Source organism: Perca fluviatilis, chromosome 20, assembly GCF_010015445.1.
Source record: "Perca fluviatilis chromosome 20, GENO_Pfluv_1.0, whole genome shotgun sequence".
NCBI lineage: Eukaryota > Metazoa > Chordata > Actinopteri > Perciformes > Percidae > Perca > Perca fluviatilis.
In genome coordinates, this window is record NC_053131.1 from 24,800,983 (window position 1) to 24,825,658 (window position 24,676).

At 41.6% G+C, this 24,676-nt stretch overlaps 1 protein-coding gene across 4 annotated transcripts in view; it reads left to right on the forward strand.

The window, feature by feature from the left end:
- Nucleotides 1-22,951, forward strand: part of ldlrap1b (low density lipoprotein receptor adaptor protein 1b) — a 34,400-nt gene extending 11,449 nt beyond the window's left edge. Inside the window, exons 2-10 of one of the 4 annotated variants that reach the window (XM_039786342.1) lie at nt 4,538-4,680; nt 5,643-5,755; nt 8,588-8,702; nt 10,269-10,341; nt 14,087-14,182; nt 17,973-18,106; nt 18,489-18,523; nt 20,477-20,508; nt 21,684-22,951. In XM_039786342.1, the coding sequence (XP_039642276.1) occupies nt 4,538-4,680; nt 5,643-5,755; nt 8,588-8,702; nt 10,269-10,341; nt 14,087-14,182; nt 17,973-18,106; nt 18,489-18,523; nt 20,477-20,508; nt 21,684-21,730 (788 nt within the window). In that variant the 3' untranslated portion in view covers nt 21,731-22,951. The remainder of the gene's footprint in view (nt 1-4,537; nt 4,681-5,642; nt 5,756-8,587; nt 8,703-10,268; nt 10,342-14,086; nt 14,183-17,972; nt 18,107-18,488; nt 18,524-20,476; nt 20,509-21,683) is intronic. The other 3 variants (XM_039786343.1, XM_039786340.1, XM_039786341.1) reach the window with 3 other exon arrangements.
- Nucleotides 22,952-24,676: the final 1,725 nt, after the last annotated feature.

Consider the following 24,676-nt stretch of genomic DNA (forward strand, 5'->3'; position numbering starts at 1 on the left):
CACTAACTCTTATCACAGTGTTTTCTTTAGGATTTTATTTAGCAGTGGGGGCAGGTCTGAATTTATCTAGCAGGTGAAGAACACAAACGACGAAAATCACCAGTTAATTTAAATTTGCAAGACCAGGCATGAATGAACTGACAACATAAGTTATACGACTTACAGTTCTCAAGGACGTACACACACAATCTCAACTGGCTTATCATCCGGACAGCGTCTCTTTTCCCTTTTCTCTTTTTTCTGCCGAGAGACCACGCTATTCTCCGACATGCACTCTAACAATGCAGCCCTATTTCTGATACCGTGGGGGGGCAGAAATGTTGCCGTGGGGGGCCGCCACGGTCAAATCAACAGAGGAAACACTGTATCACATCACAAACTACACACTGACTACGTTTACATACACGCATGTTCCACTATTATTCCCAATATGACAATATTCCCTAATTTGATGAAGGTCATAAACAGCTTAGTCGGAATATTGTCTTTTTTGGAATAAGGTCAAAAAACGGAATATTGTGTGCATGTAAACTTAGTCGATGTGTAATTGTGGACCGTTAAAAGCTATCCCAAAACAATTTATTTCATAAACACACCGGAGGAAAAATAACTTTGGAGGCTTCCTGAAGGTTGCTGACCAGTTCCCTTGGACAGGGATATTATTTCTTATGTTAAGAGTGGTTAACATGAAACGACTTAAGTTACCATTTTCCCGTCTGAGATAACCCCCATTTTCCTTGAGTGCTGCTGTGTACCGTGCAGACTTAAAAAAACAAACCTTAACCTGACCGTTAGACAAACTAATTTGGCAGCAACAAAAATTAAACCAACCAACATTTATCTTACAAAAGTATATCCAAGCTTCCCTGAAAAACTTGTATATTGGTGTGTTTATGGTCGGTTTTAGGGTGGGTTTTCTTTTTGGCCCCAGTGTTTTTGTTCGTTTTTATTTTTCAACCGAGCAAAGGCGATTGTCACGGGTTTGTTTGAAGGCTTTGATGTAACAAATTCTTCATTTAGACTAGTTCTTCCCGGATGAGATTAGTCTGATCTAAGACTTAATCCAAGGTTGACAGATACTGGGAGTGGTAGATTATTTTTTTCTAGGGATGGACCGAATATTCGGCCACCGAACATTTTTGAAAATACTTTTTTCACCGAAACAATACGGCCGAAATGTTGTGATGACGCAAACAGAAACCGCGACCTGCACGTGTGTCAGTACCCGTTCCACCTGCAAAGCGTCTCCTAAGCAAAGAGGTTGAGACGGACCACGGAGTGAAAACAATGAAAAGTACGCTCTTAGAGTCTGTCAGCACACGTTTCAGTGAGATCTATTCGGATCCTCTGCACTTCATCGCGACTGTACTTGATCCGCGTTATAAAGACCATTACTTGGATGCGGAAATAAAGCAGGGCGCACGAGAAATGATCCAGGCCGCGATGGATGCGGAGAACCCGCGTGGAGAAGGAGCGCGCACGTAGCAGCGCCCAGCGCAGGAGGAGATCAGAGCGCAGAAAAAAAGACTCTTCTCTCTGCACCAGATGAGGGGCATGCACCCTCGTTGTCTGATATGTTAAGTGAAGTCCTGCAAGAAAGTACTACTACTACTACTACTAATACTAATAATAATAATAATAATAATAATAATAATAATAATAATAAAAAAATAACAACAATAAGTAAGCTATTCTGTTCTTAGGCTACTATATACTGTATGTGACTATCAGATTGTAGCCATATTTCTGCTAGATATTTTTTTAATTAAACTTTAATATTAATTTATACAATTGCAATGCCTTGATTTTAGTAAAGTTAGTACACAGTCATAGCCATAAATGCAATGGTACTAATAATTGGCATAATTTCTTTCGGTGTTTCGGTTTTCGGTCTTGGTTTCCTCTTTTTTGGTTTTCATTTCGGTGCATCCCTAATTTTTTCAGTCGCCTGTCATTTGGTGGTCAACCAGCAGATATACAGTATGTTGTTCACTGTTGTTCGCCTTCTTCCATAACACATACTGCATTTCTCTCATCTGGGACGAGTTAATGATTACTATTTATGTAATGGTTTGTGTGTTTAAAGGGTGGTGAGCTCGGCAGCTGTAAGTTCAGGCACCTGGCCCTGTGAAGACTTGCAGAGCAGGAACCAGAGCACGTCCAAATGAGCCCCACTGGTTCATTATCCACATTATACTTTGAAGATAATTGGCTAAACAATCCCTCACACGTCTTTTACACTCAATGATGCAGTTGCTGCCCTCTACCTGCCTCACCAATCCTCACCAATCCTATCGGTCCACTCAGTCCCAATCGCTCCCTCGCCTGCTCTTTGGTTTATTTACAGGCTGTGTCAGCCCGGCGAGCAGCGCTCACTGACCAGCCACCGCTCCAGCATAGCCAAGAAGCCTTTGAAGTTTGCTCTAATCAGCACCGCAGCTGCGGAGAGCTGCCGTGGAGGAGGGCGGTGGGTGGAGGGTGGGGGGGCTGGTGCTGGTGTTGGCTGGGGGGTTGGTTGTGTGAATGCAAATGTGACCAATATGAAAATGGATTATTATTCCATACAAAGCAGCTCTCTGGGTATATGCACTAGTCTAAAAATAGCTCTGGTTTATGAGTTGCTCATTAGAGCTGCCATTGTGTCAGTTTTTGAAGAAAGCTGTTGTTTCATTGCTCACTAAAATTGCACTTTTTTTAAACCTTTGCAGAATATGAATCTACTCGTATTTCCAAGCTGAAGAACTCCCATCATCTGCATTGTCTTGTCTTACCTTCTTAGCTTAGCTTCCTCAGGATGTCTTGGGATGGGGGGATTCCTAAGACTGCAGTCAGGGTAAACTGCTGGTCATCCCCAGTTGAAGTATGAAGTACAGAATCTTGCTTCTGATATCTCCGCTGGACCAGCACGGGCCTGCAGCTGCAGCCTGTGTAATGCGAATTACATCTCTCCTAATCCTCGAATCACTCAGCATTTTCAATGCACTTCTCACAGATTGTTGAAATTCAGTGTACAGTAACAGTAGACCTGTCCGCAATGCTGCCTTTTGTAAACACTGCAAATCTCTGGACTGAGGTTCCCCGTTGCCTTTATAAACACAAGCTAGCACTAAAGGTTAGACATGTCTTGCTGGCTGAGGTTGAGCGTGCATTATCCCCATCATATTTGTGTAACTGCCTGCAAATGTCCTAAGTGGCTACTGCTCGTAATGGACACTCATAGTCCACTTGGACCACTTGGTAACTTGATTTAGGTCTTGAGTAGAAGCTAATGATTCCTTGACACAGGTTACATTACGGTAAGGGTGCTACTTATCTAGGCACTAATGTAACTACAGGATCAGTAGAGGACGACAGCCTTATGTGTTCCCCACACTTAGGAGCTCAAAGACCTTGACCTTAGAGTGGGTGTTCACTTCAGACTCACCCATTACTTAAGTATGGGTTTGGTTCGAGCTGCATTTAGACAATTATAAACCCTTCTCCGTCTCTCCGTCTTTTTTGGGGGGTTTGGCTGGTGAAGAAAGGAATATTATAGGTTAGGCTCTGCCACAGTTTCCAAGCGGTTCCCTGAACGATATGGCTTCTTAGGCCAAACGATAGTGTTTACAAAGTACAAATGTATTCAAAATACACTGAATACACTTATTCTCCCTAAAAAGCATTTTTTGAGTTAGCCCAACCCATGACAGAATTAAAGAGCACATGAGCAGGACCCATTTTACCATTTATAGCTGGCTGCACATGTCCTTGGACAAAAACATAGTGGCAGAGACCACAGGATTCTATTTAGATCACCCTGAAGATACTGGGTGACCTAAAGACCACCCAGGAGAGATGGGCGTAATGTGGTTGATTGTGTTTTAGGGACCTTTTTAGACAAAGATGAGACTAATGGATCGCCCTTCCCCCCTACACTCACTGTCACACATTATAATGGCAAGTCCATCAACTTTTTCTAAGTTAAGTTGAAGTCAGCATGTTTTTTGTTGGCGCCAATGGCTGAATACTGAAGAAGCTATTTGATATTTGTCTACTTGTGTGAACCTCTCTGAAATGCGGTTTCCACTTTGGCTGTATAAGAAAACTATTAATTACAGAATACAAACGGATGGCATCTGGAAATAACATATACCCTTGCTCACTTTTTCATAACCCAAAATTAAAAAAGGTTTTATCAGTTAGATTTGTGATGTTTTTTTCTTCTTCTATATTTAATATTAATATGATATTAATAAATAATAACTTTACATTTTTCTTGGTTTTATACAAAACAAGCAGATCTACTACACCCCTCCCAAAGTTACTCTCCTAGATTCGCTCTCATGTACCGAAATTTGGCACGGATTGATTTAATGTGAATTGGTACTCCGTATTACCGAGGTAATTCGGTTGGTACCCTTAAAAGTACCAAGTTCTGTACCCAACTCTAGTGCTGTACAGACACGTCTGACAGAGTATCTCTCAGCGTGCCTTACGGTACAAGCAGCAGGGTTGTTAAAGAGCAGAAGTGTCACTGATGCATGTCTGTCATCCGCAGAGCTTCCGGAGAACTGGACCGACACGAGGGAGACCCTTCTGGAGGGCATGGTGTTCCAGCTCAAGTACCTGGGGGTCACAATGGTTGAGCAGCCCAAAGGAGAGGAGCTGTCTGCGGCTGCTGTCAAGAGGATAGTGGCCACGGTGAGAGACAACACACACCTACACACTTGCAGCAGGCAAGACGCACACAAAACTGGTATAGCTCAAAGATAGGGCACCCTAAAATCTCTTGTCCGTGCACTCCTATTCAGAAAACTATTCCAAGAAAATGAGTTTCTCTCAAGCACGTATATCTTTCCCACATCACCACCTCCACCACCACTTGAAAATCACAGTCACTCAGTAGTTCTCTCCTGTTTTATGACCTGAATGACACCTCGGTGAAAAGTGACTGTTTGGCTGTCTTCCCCCCCCCCCCCCTTCCATTCACCTTCCCCACGAGACCCAGGCTGACATTTAGAGTAGGATGCAATTAGTTTGGACACTGTTGCTCAGTATATGGCTCAGCCAGCTTTATCACGGTAGAAAAGACTTAATGTTATTGGACCTGGCAGCTCGGTGGATAATGAAGTTAGCGGCGGCAGAATGGTGGGACACGGTGATGAAGAGGAAGGCAGAGGCTCTGATGGGCCTAATCTGTTGGCTGCCCTTGTTGTGCCTCTGAAAAGGATAGGCTGCTTAATGGGATATTTTTTTTAACTTGTCATATATTGTGTAACAGTTGGTGTGAAGTAATATTTTGTCAGGCCATAGTTGGAAAATATGTGATTTATTTTGGATTGAATGTCTCTTTCTCGCTCGCACACAAACTTTATTTTTCTTAAGAGTCTATTCAAAGTTGTTTGTGTGCTTGTTTGGACAATGTTTTTGTTATTTTGCTTATTGCATAAACATATTTTGTCCTACCGTCTGGATTCCATGAAAACTTGATTGGCTGGTCTGATCAAAAATTAGCAGCATTTACATAAATGCAAGGTTAACACTTGGCTAGATTGATTTTTCTCTCTGTCTTACTCACACACTCTTTTTTTTTTTTTTTTCTCCTTGTGGTCTCTCTCCACCCTTTTTTCTCCTTCTCCCCTTCCTTCCTTCCTTCCTTCCAGGCCAAAGCCAGTGGAAAAAAACTCCAGAAAGTCACATTAACGGTCTCGCCACGAGGAATCATCCTTTACGACAGTGCCTCCAACCAGCTGATAGAAAACATCTCCATATACAGGTCAGTCCTTCTAACTGACTGTTTTGACTGTTTGGATTATTACACACTCGGTGTCCCTGACTCAGTCGGGCGGCCCCAGTTATGCCATACAACAGCTGTATGTTCTCTCTCTCTCTCTCTCCCTCTCCCTCTCTTTTTTCTCCTCTCCCTCTCCCTCTCCCTCTTTTTTTTTTTTTTTTCTCTCTCTCTCTCTCTCTCTCTCTCCCTCTCCCTCTCCCTCTCCCTCTCGCCTGCCACAGCCTGCACATGCTTAAAGCTGCCTAACCTCCATTGGCCTCGAGCTTATGAGCCAAGCTTGAATCACTTTTCTAAAATTCCACATGTATGAGTCTACATATTAAGGAGAGTTGGGAGTGGGATTTTCTATAATGTTTCCAAGCTTGAATAGGTTTATGTTGAATAATTTATCCTGAAATTTGGCAGGTTGTGGACAAATCTTAATTGTTGGCATTTTCACAACAGTTTGACAAGTACTGACCGTGTTTCTAGCTTTCTTGTGTCACCTTTGAGATGTTGTTCTATTTTAGAGAACATTCGTTTCCTTCATCCCACCCGCTCAATTTTGCATCACTTGTCATTAAACAACTGCTTTGTGGCTGTGTAGCTTAGAGTAATCAGGATGGATTTCATTACTCAGGCATACAGAACTTATCTATATTTAAATCTGGGCTGTTTTTTATTTTTAATTAATCTGAGGAACATTGCACACAAAAGTCTATAAATGTAAGTTAATAAGGTGTGTATGTAGCTGTGAGCTTTAAGTGCATCCAGTCACACTGAGATCAAACTGAACGGACATGGTCAACATAAAATTTGATTCGCTGACCGCCGGTAAGGCTGCAGCTAAACATTAATCAAACGATTGTTGTTTAGATTCCTCGTTTGTCTTTTAAAATGTTAGCTATCATCAGTTCCTGTTTGCAATGTGCCCATGGATATACAGACAACTATCGCCAAATGACTTTGACTTAAAAAACGTAGCTAACCTAAGACTTTGGCAAAGGCGACGCCACAGTCGGCCTTCGTCGCCACTAGTTATTGGTCGTCTGATTGGGGTGTCAGGGCCTTAAATGTGTTAATTCTCAGGCGAGTTCTGGAGTTAAAAGGAGTTGTTTTTTTTGCGGATTTATTGATGTTTATTTGTGATATATCATCACATATTGGAGATATCCCCACATATTGGAGATAATATCCTCAAGGAGTGTAATTTGCACGGAATCTTGAAATATATGTATGTGCGTCCAGAGTTGACTGGGAAGAAGTAGCTTAAGTACCTTAATTGCCTCCATGAGCTATGTGTCACGGCCCTTGCTGCTGCATACCCTGACCCTGTTGGTAAATGGGCCGTATGAGGGCCAAACTTCTTATTGTTTTTATAACATGGACAGGCACGTGTCTTTCACCTCGGGCAGTGTCTTTGTGTCTCTCCCTCTGTGCTCCCGTCCTTAACTCTCCTGTGCCTCCCACGGGGTCCAAGCATCCCAGTTTGAAAACCTCTGAACTAATCGTTTCAGCTCTACGAATGACGTCTTCATCACAAATTTCAGAGAAGTTTACAGCAGCTTGTCTTTCAGTTTGTGTGCAAACCCCCCCCTCCCCGCCCCCCCATTTTTTCAATGCTCTCCAGTAAACTGCACCACTGATAATGGATTCTCTAGTTTGAAGAATATGAGGTAAATATGACAGCAATTAAAAAGCTGACTGCGTGAAGTGAGTCCAGCTGTGACCTCAGGATGGTGTGAAGACATAAAGCAGCTGGTTGTATCTCACACCCTATTGGAGCTCCCCTCCCCAAACATCTGCTAAGAAGATGGACGACCAATAAAAGAAATGGATTTGCCTAGACACCCAATTTCCCTGACGCCCTCCCTCCCAAACAGTTGCCTGTAAATCTTGGTTATGTTGTGCAGACTGCAGCTGTGATTCTTAAACCTTTCCAAACTTTTCCTCCCTCGCGTTTTTTTATTTTTTATTTATTATATCCACATCTGTATATTCCTTTAGTCATTCATTAGTTAACCAAGTGAAGTTTGAGCACAGTGCTGATGCCCGAATGGGGAGAGGAAGGACAGGTGGCAGACATTCATTATAGCCTTCCTCCATCGTTTTGGGACTCCCTCCCCAACTGGCCAGCGTACCCGTCACTTTGGTATTCGGGTAATAACATAATGATCAAATAGTGGAGAAAAGCTATTTGTGGAGCATTACAGCTTAATTTAAATCCCTACTCTGCACCTGAGACTGACAAGCAAGACTGATACCTCTCTCACATGCGACACAGATAAATCTTAGTGCAGTAGATGACCTCTTACACCAGAGAACAACGGGAACAATCCCCTCTGTATGTCGTTTCATCTACCTTACAGGAGCCAGACCCAATCTAAAAGCTGTAATTTAAAACCGCGTGTCATGGTTGTTAAGCAAGTGGACACAGTGGGAGTGTGATGCAGTACTTTTTTAAGAAGCGGAAAGGAACGGCATCCGTCTGGCGAAATAGCACAGATGTCCACTGCACACGTGTTCAGTTCAAATACATGGCATTGTTCACATCTGTACCTGCACCCAGATGGGGTGTGTATTTGATCATGTGCAGAGCGGTTAGATTGCGAGCGCAGCTGGCTTCAAGAATGGCAGGGATTTATTTTATTTTTTTTCTATAACAGTTCAGAGAAATGCTAGATTGAACAGTTTGAATCAGATTGCTGGACTAGCTTAAGAGCTTAGTGCAGATGAAGTTGCACGATGGACCCACTTGATGTGGGATGACTCTATAAAGTCTTTGAGTTTTTATTAAAGTGTGCGTATCTGTCTTTTTTTCTTTTTCTTTTTCAGAATATCATATTGCACGGCAGACAAGATGCATGACAAAGTGTTTGCCTACATTGTCCAGAGCCAACACAATGAGAGTCTGGAGTGTCATGCCTTCCTCTGCACGAAGAGAAAAATGGTACGTAAACTGTCTTCCAAATCTGTGTGCCACTGTAGGCTGTTTACCCAAAGCAGTTCAACAACTTATTCATGTAAAAGACTCGCCTTCTTTAAGTGGACACAAAGAGTTTGCAACCAACTGGATCCAAATATTAGCTCTAATATTTAAATGCTCTTTCCATTTCACATTTCTAAATGAAGGAATAATTGAACATTATGGGAAATTTGCGAATAAGAGTAAAGAGAGAAGATTGATACCACTCACATGTCTATTATCAGTGGTATGAGCACCTTCAAATCTGACTAATAAGCAGATACCAATAACGAATAAACAAACAAGATATAACACGTCCATTAGTGAGCTTTAGAGGGTTAAGTAGGTGTTTTTTTTTCACCTTTTAGAAAGAGCCAGGCTAGCTGTTTCCAGTCTTGCACGTTACTAAGCTATTCAGCTTCTGGCTGTGGCTTCAGATAGATGTAAAAGTGGTATTGATATTTTCAACAAATTCTCAGCAAGAAAGCAAATTGCCCAAAATCTTGAACTATTCCTTTAATGCCATTGGTTACATATAAATACATGTATAGTGAAATAAAGCCGCAGGCTGTAGCTACGAATGTAGGCTATAGATTCTTTATGGTGCAGAATTCTGTATTCAGGTATTCGATTCAGCTTTGGCTCCTGGCAATGTGTGGAAAGCCCTTTATGCAGATACAGTATGGTTTAAAGAGACCTCAGAACAACTGCACTGCCACACTTGCATAATTGTATGACATGCAAAATGTCCAACTATTAAAGCTATAGTGCATAGTTTCTGTCACCCCCATGAGGAATTCTAAGTAATGACAACAACCCTGGCGGTGCGTCCACGTGATACAGCCTTCCGTGATCGCGCCCCCACCCCTCCTCCACACAGTTGCTAGTAGCAAAAGAGGACACGGACGATTAAAAAAAGACATGTTGGACTCTTCAGAAGAGGTAATTATCTTAACTCGAGGTTCTGCGTGGGAAAGTCACCGGACGACACAATCTTCTGAACATAGCCGTACTGAGAAATACAGAGAGAGTTGTGTGGAGCGGATGGTCTTAATTAGCTTTGTAGCAACTCATTTGGCAATGGCTTGAACGTAACGGACGTTCATTCATATCAAAAAGTCAGGAGAAATGACTTGCAGAATGTCCAAGTATTTAGTCAGGAGATAGACGCGGCGTGAGAACATGAAGGGCGGGGAGCCTACCGTCCCTCTCTGGCATTCTCTCCATCCCTGGAGGTTTGCAGAACGAGTGAGCCACTCCCTCTTCTTCCTTCCCCTCACTAATTTAGTTCTGACCAAAAGGCCACGTATCCTCCCAGTTACATAAACAACTCGTCATGGAGCCAACTGGTTTCTTTTCCCCCTCTTCAAGTGTCTGTGAAGTAACCCCTGCTGTTGGTGGTCAATTCCTGTTTTTTATAACGGCCATAGCTCCACGACTTCCTGAAGTGTCCCTCGCGTGGATGAGATGCATATAAATACTACTCATCTTTCTTTGATTCATACACACGTTGTCGGTCTCACATTCTGTCTCTCTGCTTCCCTCCAACAGGCCCAGGCGGTAACCCTAACAGTGGCTCAGGCTTTCAGAGTGGCGTTTGAATTCTGGCAGGCTGCCAAGGAAGGTACGCATGGTCGCCCCCGACGACCAGAGGAGTGTGACCGACGAGTCTCTCTCCTCCCCCCACTGTTGTTATTCTCTCCATTTACTGTATACACCCTTTATCTTCTTCTTTGTGGCCAAACAATGATCCTGTCTTCTATCCCTAAGGTTTCCAGCACAAAGCGGAAACATACATTTTATTTTTTTTTGTGTCTTATCTGGTCTTGGCCTTGACACCCTCTAGAGGGGTCATGTGAAATACTGGAGAACTGTATGGCTGTTCCTGCATGGCACACACACACACACACACACACACACACACACACACACACACACACACACACACACACACACACACACACACACACACACACACACACACACACACACACACACACACTCACTCACTGGAAAGGAATGTCCTAATGTCCTTTTTTTTTTTTTTGTGTTTAGAGACACCTCTTCATTACAGGCAGCTCAGTCATGGTTAAAGACTCGTCTAGGTATCGACATGGGGAGGGGTGGGGCCTGCCTGGGGCAGAGGTGGGCTGACGGGAGGCAAATCTTCTCTGTTTCCTTGAATAGGACTCAGATGTGTGGCTGCTGGAATTTTTGTTCTCTGGATATATTTTATCTTTACTGCAAAAATTTTTCCTTTTCTCCTCCCTATTATTATTATTATTATTATATATTTATATTTTTGTGTTTTATGTCGCACATGGAAAGCATTCATCCTCTAGGCATTTTTTAATAGTAGACTACACTGACACAAGCAGACAGTGCGAGTTCAGGCAACACCGTGGACACAGCAGGCAGTCAAAGTGCTGTGTAAGGACGGTGGCGCACACATTCTTTTGTACAGCTCAGCAGAACATGCATGTAATTTACTGCATGTGTGACTCCAGTGTAAATGAGCAGCTCTTGCCACAAAATATTGGTTTCTGCATCACAAGCCCCTCCCATCTTCTTGATCTTTACATGTGTGTTGCCTTGTAGGCGCCCTTTTGAATTTTGTGATTATCTTTTGTTGCTGTCGGTCTTGTTTTGCACCTGGCACCTTGACCCCCATCACAGCACTCGCTTCAGCTTATTATAAGGAAGGAGATGGATGAAGAAGAGGAGAGCGAAGGAGGGGGATGGGGGATAAGAAGAGCAAGGGCAAGAGAGCATGAAAGGCGGGGCAGAGAGGGCTGTTGGGATGGGGAGCGTGTAAGAAAGAAAGGAAAATGATTGTGTGCGTGTCAGTGGGAGCTCGACCCCCTGACAGCTTCAGTGTCAGTGCCATTGATCCTGTCTCACGCGAAGGGAGCTTATTTATTCAGTCCTTTTTAGAGACAAACACTGTATAAAAAAAATTCCAGCAGCTCTTTTTATCTACTCCACATTTCTACCCCTTCTACTGTGGTGTGTAGGAATGTTTTAATGTGGGCACATTTCCATTTTGGGGAGGGATTATTTTCCCAACATCAAGGCCACAGGCTCCTTGGCTCACGCCTCTTCATTTGGCTGTTTGTAACGGAGTTGAATATTAAATCTGCTTCCTCCTCACTCTTTCACCTCCCATACTTTTTTTTTTTTTTTTTTTTTTTCTTCATTATGTCTTGCTTGCCCTTTCCTTCTCTCATCATTCTTCACCTCTCCTCGTCTTCTTTTTCTAATAAGCCGTTTAATAAGCCAAGCTGTTTTTTTTTTCTTCCTTCCAGTTCAGTACAGTGTCACTGATAGGGAGCTGATGCCTAGCTGGTTAGGGGTTATGGATTGGAAAGGAAGAATTTTTTTTTTTTTTTGTTCAAAAATAAGTAGTGGTGTATTGTTGTGGCAGTGAAGAAGAATAGGAGATGGGGAGAGGCAAATAAATCCTTTCGAGTCTGGGTTCATTAAAGTTACAAGACCCCGGAGGATCAGCGCAGGAAGAGGGGGGTATCTACTGTATGTCTGTCTAGTTTGCTGCTCCTGTTTCTTCCAAACTCTCCTCCACCACCCACAGTGGTTCTCCACAGCCCACCACACATTCCTGACCCACATTCGTCTGTAAATTTCTGCTCCCCTTCTCTGTTTTATGAATCTGTGTTCATATACTGTAATATTCACTCTAAACACTACATCTAGCTTTGAACTCGCATATCTTTAAGTTGCTTCCATGTTAGCAGGCTGAAAACTATGCACTGGAAAGGCAATGGGGGAAAACAGGTTCCCTGGGGAAAGTTTTGTAACACTGTCATCACTACGCTACCTGGGCTCATGGGAAATGGGGTGTTTTTTTTGTTTGTTTTTTAGATCAAGGATGATGAAATAAATGTAAAAAAAAAATTATTCTGTACCCACAGTATTCGAAGCTTGAGTTACAGCGGGTCAGAATCTTGGCCCCTCTGGGAGTTCAAACTTGTTCAGACAAGTTGTTTTCATGTGTGGCTGTTTGATTTGTTTTGAGCATCTGCCTTAACCTCACACAATGGAAAATGGTGATATTTAAGTTAGTAGGTAGAGATGGATGTTTACGTGTGCATTTGTGAGTAGACTGGGCCCATATTTATCAAGTGACTCAGAGTAGGAGTGAGGATCATTCCTTACTGGCCAAAAATTCCCAGGGTGACGCATTTTTGGTCCTACGACTACCTTTTTGGTAAAACTTCAGAAATCACACCTATCTCTGCTCCAGAGCCTGTTAGAAGTTACCAGGAGATGGCATTCAGGCAGATATATTATGTGCGAGACGTTTTTAGAGTGCTTGATGACCATAAGCTTATTGAAGATATGTTTTGACAAAAACCAAATCATATTTGAGGCTGACTTTGTGTGGGAATGCACAGGAAAACAACATGCTTGTCTCTGCAGAAACAGATGTCCTCACAACGTTGCACTTTATTGTAAGTAGGAAAATGCAGCTGTACAAAAGTGATGATTCTGTCAGAGCCAACAATTTCGGAGGTAATGAATCAAACTTTGATGAAGCTTATGCCCCTTATAATAGTGACAGTGGGCTCAACTTAATTAAAAAAGGTAAAATATTTTTTATAGGGTCTTGTATAATTTTTAGTAAGGCTGTTACATAATAGTGGGGCTATCATATTTGAAAGAAGATATACTGTGTATATAACAGTATACTGTGTGTTCATATTGTTACGGTACATTTCCCATGACCGTATGACTTTACAGAAGGAGGATACATAAGTTAACAAGGGGTGTCGCTGAAAGGTGAATTGGACAGTGGAAGAAAAGATTGAATGTTTTTCATGGAGATGCTGTATAGATTAGTCTCAAGTGTGGTTAGGTTAACTCTTAGTGAAACTCCAAGGAGTGATTCTGAAATGCTGTACATTTACAGCTCTCTATTGAAAACTGCTTTCATTGTATGTATACAATGAAAGCTGGAGTGTGGAAAACCTTCTTAGCAGGTGTTTGGAGCGAGCAGAGCCTATTATCCATCTGACCCAGATGCCATGCCCACTCTGTTTAAATGCTGCAGTTACTGTATTTACTGCTGTATGAATTATGTGTGTTGCAATCTTTGAAGCCCAGGCCCTCTAGGTTTCAGCTGGCAGATGGCTTGAGTAATGGCCTTAACCTTATCTGCCACCTTTACTGCTGCTAATTTGTTTACACACACTATCTGCTTGGTTAGTGAAACCTTTTCAGCAGCTCGAAAAGTAAACTGTTCCTTTAGTAACGCACCCTGTGTTAACTAGCTCCTGAATCATAGTTCGCTTGTCTTTCACTGTCCTACTCATTTTTTTTTTTCTCTCTCTCTTTCTTTGTTCCCCACACAGAGAAAGAAAAACGAGTGAAGTCGTGTTCAGACGGAGAAGGAGCCAGTAACTCCCAGTCGGACAGCTCGGCCAGTCTGGGCAGCCTGAAGGGAGGAGGTGAGTCATGTCACCCATCATCATGTTTTTCTCTCTCGCCCTCGCCCTCTCTGTCACAGTAATCGTAGCCTCGGGGGCAAATGACATTTTTAGGTGATTTTTGTATGATTATAATGGCAATGATTATGCTTGTTTTAATTTAAAAACATTAAGCTCCCTTTCTGTGTTGCAGATCAATTAAAAACAAATCTTGGTTCACCGATCACCATGAAATTTTATAATAACAGAAGTGTTTATGGACAAACAGCCATATTCTGCTTCACCCTGGAAGCACAACTATTCAATTTTCAATTCAATTTTATTTATAGTATCAAATCATAACAGTTATCTCGAGACACTTTACAGATAGAGTAGGTCTAGACCACACTCTATAAATTCCTGAACCCCAACAATTACAGTAATTCCCTCAAGAGCAAGCATTAGCAGTGGCTGTTGCGACAGTGGCAAGGAAAAACTCCCTTTTAGGAAGAAACCTCGGCAGACCCAGACTCTTGGACTACAGTCCTGTTTGTGTAAAAAGCACGAAAGAGTTTTTTTTGTGGATCCCCCCCCCCCCTCATTGTTCAATCAGATTTACTAAGATTCCAAGACTTGAGATGTGGGTAATGCCTTCTAAACATGCTGTTGACGTCCAGTGAGCCAGACAACCTTAAGGCATTATTAGTTCCGTGTATTGTCCACAGCAGCCAGGATGCAATGAGATGTGGAGCGTTCCTGTTGCCAGTGGCACAATGGCTGTACACTTATTCCTCCATAATGCTTTCCCTTTGTTCGTCTGTTTTGTGCATGCCTTTTTCCTGTCACACTTTGTGAGCGGCCACTGTACTAATCCTTTTGGTACTGGAGGTTTCAGTTTGAGACAGACAACTCCAAAAACATCTGAAAACATAAGCTTTGTACTGAGCCTCCCCCTCTACCCAGCCAGGTGGCCTCCAGCCCGAGAGAGATCTCTCTAAATCTGTTCTGACACTTTATTTGGGGCTGTGGCCCTGAATGCAAAGCATTTTATGGCAGACACAGGTTTTAAGGATGATCCCCTAGTGAGAAGACTTAACAAAGTAGGACTTGGAAACAGATTCTGGCAACAGAGAGGCTGGGTGTGAGCTTTTGGACCGAAGTTATCCCGCTGACCATTTGGTGGGTCATTTCGTCTGCCAGTGGATTGTATTTCTGTAAAGCAAATTAACGTAAATGTACAGCAGAGTAATACATGGTAGAAGCTTCTGAGTGCCTTTTGAAACAGGCTGAGCATTTCTTTCCTGTCAGAGGTTTTCACTGTTGGCCCTAAAGCAGTTATTGGGCACAGCAGAGCTTTGGAGCTATCGCAAGGTTACATTTCTGTACCCTTCACTTTGGCTGATCAAATGGCACGCCACTGTGTCAGAGAGACTGTTGGGATCAGTGGCGTTGTCATAGGTGAGTCAGCTATATTCATGAGACACGATACCCTCAGCTCTCTCCCGGCACCAGGCCTCTTACAGTGGCTACAAAATACAAATGCAGCTTCTTCCTGTCTCACCCTGATTGTCCGAGGATTTAGCCTTTTAGGGGATTAAATGTTTATAAAGGTTAATTCTCCCACAATGATGCTGTTAGCTGCAACTAACCACTATTTTCATTATCGATTAGTCTCCCGGATATTTATTTAGTCTATAAAATGTTAAACAAATTTGTGAAAAATGCTCCTCACAATTTCCCAGAGACCAAAGTGACCGTCCAACGAAATAAATTTCATTTACTCTCATAAATGGCAACGAAAAGCATCAAATCTTTACTTTTGAGAAGCTGGAACCACCAAATACAGGTACAGAATGCATTACAATCGGATTTTATTATTGTACAGAATTGGCTCAGAGAGCACAACCTTTTACTTAATAAGAAAAAAACGTGTACTATGTTGTTTAAACTGAGACCATCTAAAGTTACAACGAATAAATTACAAATCTGTATGATTGATGGAAGATCTCTTGAAAATGTAAATGCATTTAAATACCTGGGTCTGTGGTTAGATACTGAGCTATCATTTAACGCTCATATTGAAGCTACAGTCTTAAAAGTCAAACAATGTTTGTCAGTTGTACTGTTCAATTGATTGCTTTACATTTGATACCAGAAAGCGAATTGCACAGCAACTTCTATTACCACTAATTGATTATGCTGATATTGTTTACCACACATCAAGTGTTACTTCTCTTAATGCTTTAGATCTTTTATTTAATTCCATATGTAGATTTGTTTTAAGGTATCCATTTATGACACATCATTGTACACTCTATGAAAAATTGGACTGGCTCCAACCTAAAGAAAGAAGAAGGTACCACTGGTTTATGTTTATTTTTAGTTGCATTAATTATGCCAATAAATGTCCCCCTTATCTTCAACAATATTTTGTTAGACACATGTCAGTCTATCCCATACGACACTTGCTCCATCCATTTTTTGCTATACCAAGAATCCATTGGGAAATTGGGAGAAGAGCATTTTGTAAAGCTTTTTTTGTAAATTTTTCATAAAGCTCCTATGGACTGGAATAACCTCCCATTGTCATTGAAATCTATTACATCGTTACATTCATTTAAAGTGGCATTATCTTTATATTTAAAGATACCATTCGTACATACCGTTCGTGTTTTAATTGAGGATATTTTGTTTTCTTTTTGGGCTCATCTGAATGCTGTATTATTATAATGCTGTATTATTATGTGAACAGCTTATAAGGACTTATTACTGTCAATGTAACCTTGTAATTTATTGTATAATTTGGGGAGGTGGTGGACTTGGGGGTGGGGGGGGGGCATACTGTGAATGATGTCTTGTTGAGTTTGTTTTTGTTTGTGATGTTTTTCTTTTTATGTGTGTTATTGTGTAATGTCATGTTTTGAGCATGTGTGGCTCTGGCTGATATTTTCTAATAGTGATTTGAAAGGACCCCCTTGAAAATGAGATGGTACATCTCAAGGGGCTATCCAAAATAAAGAAAGAAAGAAAGAAAGAAAGAAAGAAAGAAAGAAATAGTAGGTCTTTTTGCTTTAAAAGTGACTGAAAAAATTAACTGGTAATGTGTAACATTAGACAGCCAATCAGCTGCTTTAGTAGATTTTGGTAGAAGCATGCTGCATGCTTATTGGCTCACTGACGCTGATGAGATTTGCTCCTTAGGTATTGAAATGGTATTGAATGGCATTTTATGATACTCGATACTTAAGAGGCAATTTGGTCGGTGCCTTAAAAGTACTCAATTCTGTACCCAACCCTCCTCTTGTGAGGAACATAGAAAATAGGCAAACGGCAATTTAAGGATTTTAAGTTTCAGCAGAGAAGAGTTAAGTTGAGTGAACATTAGAAGAGCCAGTGAGCCTTTACTGTGGACAACATTAACCTTAAGACTAGACCGAAATTAGTGTTGACACACATTATTGACATACATTAATCATCAGGCAAGGCCATTACAAGCCAGTCCCATTAAGATCAGTGGTGTCACCGTGGTTAGGCGTGCAAGTCAGAAGGTTGCTCAATGCTCACTTATCATAAGTGACAATCTACAGATGGCTGCATCGTTGAGACACATTAGAGGCCTTAAAAAAGCATGGAGCTTAACCAATATTGTGTCATCAGAGACTGTGTGCATGCGTGCTGCTGTGTACTGTTGCATGATACTGTGATACTGTCATTTATATTCACTTGTCTCAGGGGCTAGGATCTCAGGGGATTGAATCTAATGGAAAATGTGTAAGGTTGCATGTGAATTCAAATGTATTTCATATGTTTTTGTGTTTGTTTTATATTACAGAGGTAGCCACAGCAAAGCTTCTGGATTTGGCAGAGGGAGCAAACGTGGTGCTGGTCCACTCAGGAACAAAGAAGGCTGAATCGGATCCATTTATGGTGCATAATCACACAACAGAGAACAACAATACTGTATGGGTAAGACAATAATCGGGCTGGTTAGTACGTTTCAGCTGTTCAGGCTTGATAAGCTGGGAAGAGAAGAATGCCATGCAGGAAGCACTGATTAATTAGCCAAAGTGCTTGGTGATGTACTGTACCTGCTGTATTCAAAGGAGTGGATTCAACAGTTGTACAGCTATTACGCAGTCAGACAATAGCCTATTGAACAGAACTAGCCTTATCAAATGATCACATAGATGGAGAGGGTGTGGGCTGCAAGTAGCCTAGATTAAACGTGAGGTTAGAGAAAAGTGTCAAGAGGTGACTGTGTACATCTCATTAAAAAGCACTATTTGCTTATCATCTCTCAAGACATAAACTTATCTTTTAACCAATATGTATGTGTTCTGTGTGGCAGGAGTTGGAGGACGGTCTGGACGAGGCTTTCTCAAGGTGAGAACCAGTGTGGATTTGGGTTTTCTCTAAAGGCCCGGGCTCTGCTAATCGGCCGCGTAGGCTACTGTTCTGGAAATAGCCACCTGCGGGTTTGGGCTGCTCTCGCAATAAACACTGCCTCTCCCTCAGCTCGGTTTACCCCCGGTGCGCTCCCACGGGCAAGAGACAGGCTCAGTTTACAGTTCCCTGACACAGCCGACACCCGCCCTGAGTCATGCTCCTTTTGTAGGCGCCGTTTACTATCGTTTCAGGCCCACACACTGATTTCATTTGAGCTTCAAAAAGCCTGTGATTACAAATGGGTGCTGCTCAGGGACACGTTGCTTGGTATTTCTATCACAAACCCACAGGAAAGTAACTTATCCTGCAGGGTAGTACTCTTTTGAGTGTTTTATAGTTGGAGTGGGATAAAGGCACCAGAAGAATACTCAGGAAGACGGTCACGTCTGGTAATTTGCAGGTTCAAGGTTGACAGGAAAGTCCATTGTCTGTGCTGATTGGAATTCCTTAAACTCTATTTACGCCATCAACAAACTAATTTGAATGGAGTCCACTGTGATTAATGTTTCAATTTAGCTGTGGCGGTCTGCTGTTTTACAGCCATTTGTCTCGGACAGCCATAAAGACTCATTCAACACTTTTATTAGTGCATTCATTTCCTTTGGCCCTACCTTTCTTTTCCTCTGCTAACTGGACAGTGGGCTTCTTATTCTCTCACTTTTATGTAGTGAAAGGGAGAATGGACTCCACATTTTCTGCAATTAAACTGCTAAGAGGCCATTTTAGCCCTGTTATCAGATGCTTATTTGTCTGCACATACTATAATTACACCCTAACGCCGTTAATCTCCCGCTCTGTGATTAATGAGGCTCCCAGCATAAGCGCAGATGCGTCCACATGTAGATTTCTGTAATTGAAGGAAATCCAGGGGGCCCTGAGGGCCACATTGACATCTTTGTCCATCAGGAGAAAATGATTGTACCAGGTGATGTTGGGGTCAGAGCGGAGAAGAGAAAATTGGAGGCGATTCATTATTCTGTGAATGCGAAGATTACAGAATGATGGTTAAAGGATGGTAGCTGATATTTGGTGCGTGGCACATACAGTTTTACGTGAGTATTGAAATAAGCTCCAGATTTAGTTGTGCCTTGAGTAAGGTCCTTAACCATATAAACATTAAAAATAAATTATATATATATATACACACACACACACACACACACACACACACACACACACACACACACACACACACACACACACACACACACACACACACACACACACACAGCAGTGATTCATGATCAGAGGGTGTAATTTATATTAAGCTTGAGATTAGAAACACATGCACCATTATACAGCTACTTTCAGTAGTGACAGATTATAAACTCATAGATTTGATTAAAGTACTCAGTATGTTAACATCACAGGCACCAGGGCCTCCTCTCCTCACAAAAACATCTGCTACCTTACTGCAACCGCAACGTTTTAATTCCAAGGTTCAGTGTGGCTGTTTAATTCCTGTTCATTTTGATGAGTGGCATTGAAATTCTCTTAGATGAGCAGTTTTGTCTCTGTTCCTTTCGCTGTGAGCTGCAGATACATTCATGTCATGTCGATTTGTATTGCAATTTGATGGACTGTACTGCCATCTGCTGGATGTGGAGTGTCAGCCCCTGTTGTAGCTGTTAAAGTGCCTGTTGATCAGAGTGAGGAAAAGGCCAGTTTGATGTGAATGTTTTCTGTCTGGCAGAGATTAAGGCAACATTGCTTGGCCTGTTTTCTAAGTATAGTTAACCCTAATGTTATGGCCTCATGGTAAACCATGACAATTTGGACATAGAGTCATGCTGTGGCCATGTAAATGTATCCATTAACTTTATTATGACGCTGTTAAGAGCTCAGAGTTTAATTGTCGCCTGACTTGTGATGTTTCCTTTGCACCCCCAGCCGCAGTCTGGATAGCTTTGAATCCTACTCAGGTAACAATGTCATTCACTGGATCTAGTGACTTCCACCTCATTCTCCCCTAGTCAACCCACTATTCAAGCTTGCTCATTTGTCTGGATATCCGTGTTCATCCAGATTGATTGGGACTCATGTAGTTTCACACTTTCTTTTGAAGGCCATATACCATTAACGGGGGGGGGGGGAGAGGGACTCCTCGCTGTCACTCCTCGCTGTCACTCCACGGTTTGATCCATCCCTGAGCTTCATAAAACAAGTTTCACTGCCACAGAACCTGCTGTAGTGTGCCACTGTGTCCCCGTCTCCATCACAAGTGTTTTATGTCTCCGCCTCACATCCATCAGCTTTGCACTCTTGTTAGTGCCATGACACTGAATGAGAGCTGTTACGGTGAATGAAAACGGCGTGTGTTCACATATAGGTCTAACATGTTTGTGTTTAAATAGGCATGTTGTATATGTATGCATGTTAGGGTGGTTTATGTTTGGGTTGCCATGATTAGTTCACGAAGGGATTCATTTAATTGCCAAATGTGGCTTTGCTTTTATTTTATCATGATTCCTTAAAAAGTCTAACATTTCAAAATCAAAATTTTAGGCATTAAAAAGTCTTAAATTCGCTGAAGTATAGTGTTCAAGGTCTTAAATAATTTGAAACGGGTCTTAATTTTACCTACCTCTAATGCTCATTTTCTTTTATTCCGTGGTGTTGTAGTTCTTTATTTCACTAGTCCAAAGATAATTTAGCTGTATTACGACTAAAATGAGACCAACATTCAACTTACATTGCAGCCAATCAGCTTTCATGTTATTGGCGCGAGTGTCTTTCGGATTGTACCACAGACATAAAACTGATTTTCTTATTTATACTTGGCTTGAACAAAACTGAATTTAGGGCTTAGTTGATGTTGTGATAAACGTCTTAAATTCCATTCATAATGATCTTAAAAGGGTCTTAAAAAGTCTTAAATTTGACTTGGTGAAACCTGCAGAAACTCTGAAATAGGAATGCCACTCAGTTCATTAGTCATATTTATGTCCATAACTTCTGTACACTACACACTGTACTTACAATTGTTCACAAGTTGATTAAAATATAATGAATTATCATTATTAATAACTGCAGTTTTGATCACAACTCCGTTTTCGTCATAGCGGTTACTAATGTCCGTGTTCCTCTGTTCCTCCAGACTCGCTGAGTCTCGCACTAACCCCCAGGTCCTGGACATTGGGGTAAACCCTCAGGATTTCAACACTGAAGAGTGCCTGTCCCCAGGCAGATGGGACCAAGAGGACACAGACTTCACCACGCAAAAAGACACTTTTTTAAAGTGAAGCCTCTGGGGAAACCTGAGGAGAAATGGTGGTAAAACATGGTTGGAAACTAAAGTGACAAAACAGACATTTGTGACATCAGCATGGTTTCCCACCTTCTCCCTGCTGCCAAGTCCTCCCCGTGGTAATGTCGAGTGGCTCTTCGATGCTTCTGCACGACCAGAGAAGGACAACACGAGCAGGCTGCTCGCAGAACAGGCCAAAGCAATACAAACCAATTTATCCCTTTTCTATGAAAAACATGCAGTCATTTAATGTTTGTTACAGTCAGTGTATTACTTCCTTTTTTGTGTCTGTTTACCCAAACACTGTTAGTAATGTCTTTGTGGTATGTGCTCGTGTACATTGCGTTTAAAGAAAGTATGTGTATGTGTGTGTGTGTGTGTGTGTATGTACAGTATATAAGTGTACGAAGTGAGATATGAGAACTATGATGTGCTGAGTTTTGAACAGGTGAGGTAAAGGTCCAAAACGGTGCTGTCACAGATTTTATTTAAAGTGCTCATATTGTGCTTTTTGGCTTTTTCCCTTTCCTTTATTGTGTTATATATCTTTGTGTGCACGTTATAGGTTTACAAAGTGAAAAAGCCCAAGGTCCACCCCAAAGGGACTTCCAGAGAAAACACTGTTCCCAAACTGCTCTATTGTTGTCCGTGACGAATGCTCGTCACTTTGTAACACTTTAAAATGCTCGCCTGGCTGCTAGTATGGCACGCCCTCATACTGTGCAGCTGACTAGCTAGCATTACCTAGCTACTGCGCATGTGCGATTCCCAACAAAGATGGCACAGAAGTGAGATGCCTCACTCTGTAGCTAAAACTGAGAGCTCAACACAGGGTGAAAAGAGGAGCTGCAGCAATGTGCAGTACAACAAAAATATGGTGTTTTTTGAAAATTAAACCACATAAACCTATTCTGATATAACCTCTAAATACAATTATCAACCTGAAAATGAGCATAATATGAGCACTTTAACTAGAGATGGAGAAATGTAACTGGATTAGAGGGGAAAGTATTTGGTGAAGGCCACCAATGCCTCGGTTTCAGTATTGGGTAAAACAAAGTTACTACCTATATGTGCTTCAAGGATTCAGCCTTTCGTTGGGCAACAAAAGCTTTAAAAAAAAAAAAAAAAAAGTGTGTATTTTTTGGTCAAAGAGTGTTTGTGTGAAAATGGATGACAACAAAATGACAATCTTATTTTTTTTTCTAATGCAAAATCTATTTTTGCACTTGGCATTCATCCACCTTTTAAAAGCACATTTAATGTAAGGGAATTTAATATGAATAAGCATCAAACTCATTCTTCAGGCTTATATACAGTGCCTCTATTCACTCTTTTCATGTTTCTTTGTTTTAACTAGGGTTGGGTACCGAAACCCTATGCTTATACGGCACCGGTGCCTTAACAACCGGTATCTACCGGACCGAATAGTAACGCGGATTTCGGTGCTACTGAAATGCCAGCGCTGCCCTCTGATGCTCCAAAACGGACGTTAGAGGCAACAGAAGCATCGCTGCACGTGACGCTAGTTAACCTATTAATACACTTGGCAGCAGGTAACGTTAGCCTACTGTTAGCTAGCAGCTGGAGTAAACACAGTTAAAATGCTGACAGCGAACGTTAAACAGTGTGACTGTATTTCCCTGTAGAGGATTCCAGCACCGAGACGTAACGGTCTGCAGCTGCTGTTGTCGGAAAAACAACACGGACGGTGCGTTCACTTGAAACTCGCCTTGCCAGCCTCGTGGTGCATACAAAGTTATTGTAAAATACCCTTTTTCCATCCAGTGGTTGTTTTTGTCGTTTACCAGCAATTTACTGATGAAATAAGTTGTTATTACATTTTTAATCAATCATTTAATTTTGACCATATGGCCTTAGCAATAAACTGTCGATTAGTGCTCCTTTTTTAAATATATATATATAAAAAAAAATGGCACCATTTAAAAAGTAACGTTTTAGCACCGGTATCGGGGGAAAAAATCCAAACGATACCCAACCCTAGTTTTAACTGTGAATCACACTGGGTTTTTTCCACCATTGAAGGAAACTGCGAAAATCCAAATAGCACCAAGTTTAAAAGTTGCTATGTTGTCACTTTAACATGACAGTCTTTCCTTTGACCATGTTGCATCAACCAACTGTGATTCATAGTTAAAAAAAATTAAACGTGAAGTCCAAAGGGGGTGAATGTGTTTTATCGGCACTCTACCACTGTATGTTAAATTATATTGTTGAATTGACTTTACAACTTTACTGTTTTTTTCCGGGGAGGGTCCCAGTGTTATTTTTTTTGGCATTTGTTTATATATGAATTAAATTTAATTCATTAATTTCAATAAAAGTAAAAATTGTGTATGTGTGAAGTTTATTCTTATTCATTCCTATTCCTTCATTCGTGCCCAGTTGAGAATCCAGCTGCAGATCAAGGTATGAACCACTGGAATGCTAGAAAACCACTCTTGGAAGTGTCTGTCCCCAGGAAAACGGGACCAAGAGGACACAGGCTTCACTACACAAAAAGACACGGAGTAAAGCCTCTGCCAAGAAGGGAAAAGAGAGAAACATGAGTAGAAATGGTGGTAAAACATAGTTGGAAACTGGAGAAGTGACAAAACAGACATTTGAGACATCACTAAGGTTATCCACCTTCTCTGTGCTACCAAGTCCTCTCAGTGGTTCTGTCTAGTGGCTCTCTGATGCTTCTGCATCCACACTATGCACAGGACATACATGCTATAATAATAGTTGTGCTGCTGAGTGGAAGGCCAGGCTTAGTAGGTTTGCTACCACAGGTAGAGCTGTTAAATCAAGTTACAGCCAACACGTTGTGGCAAGTGCAT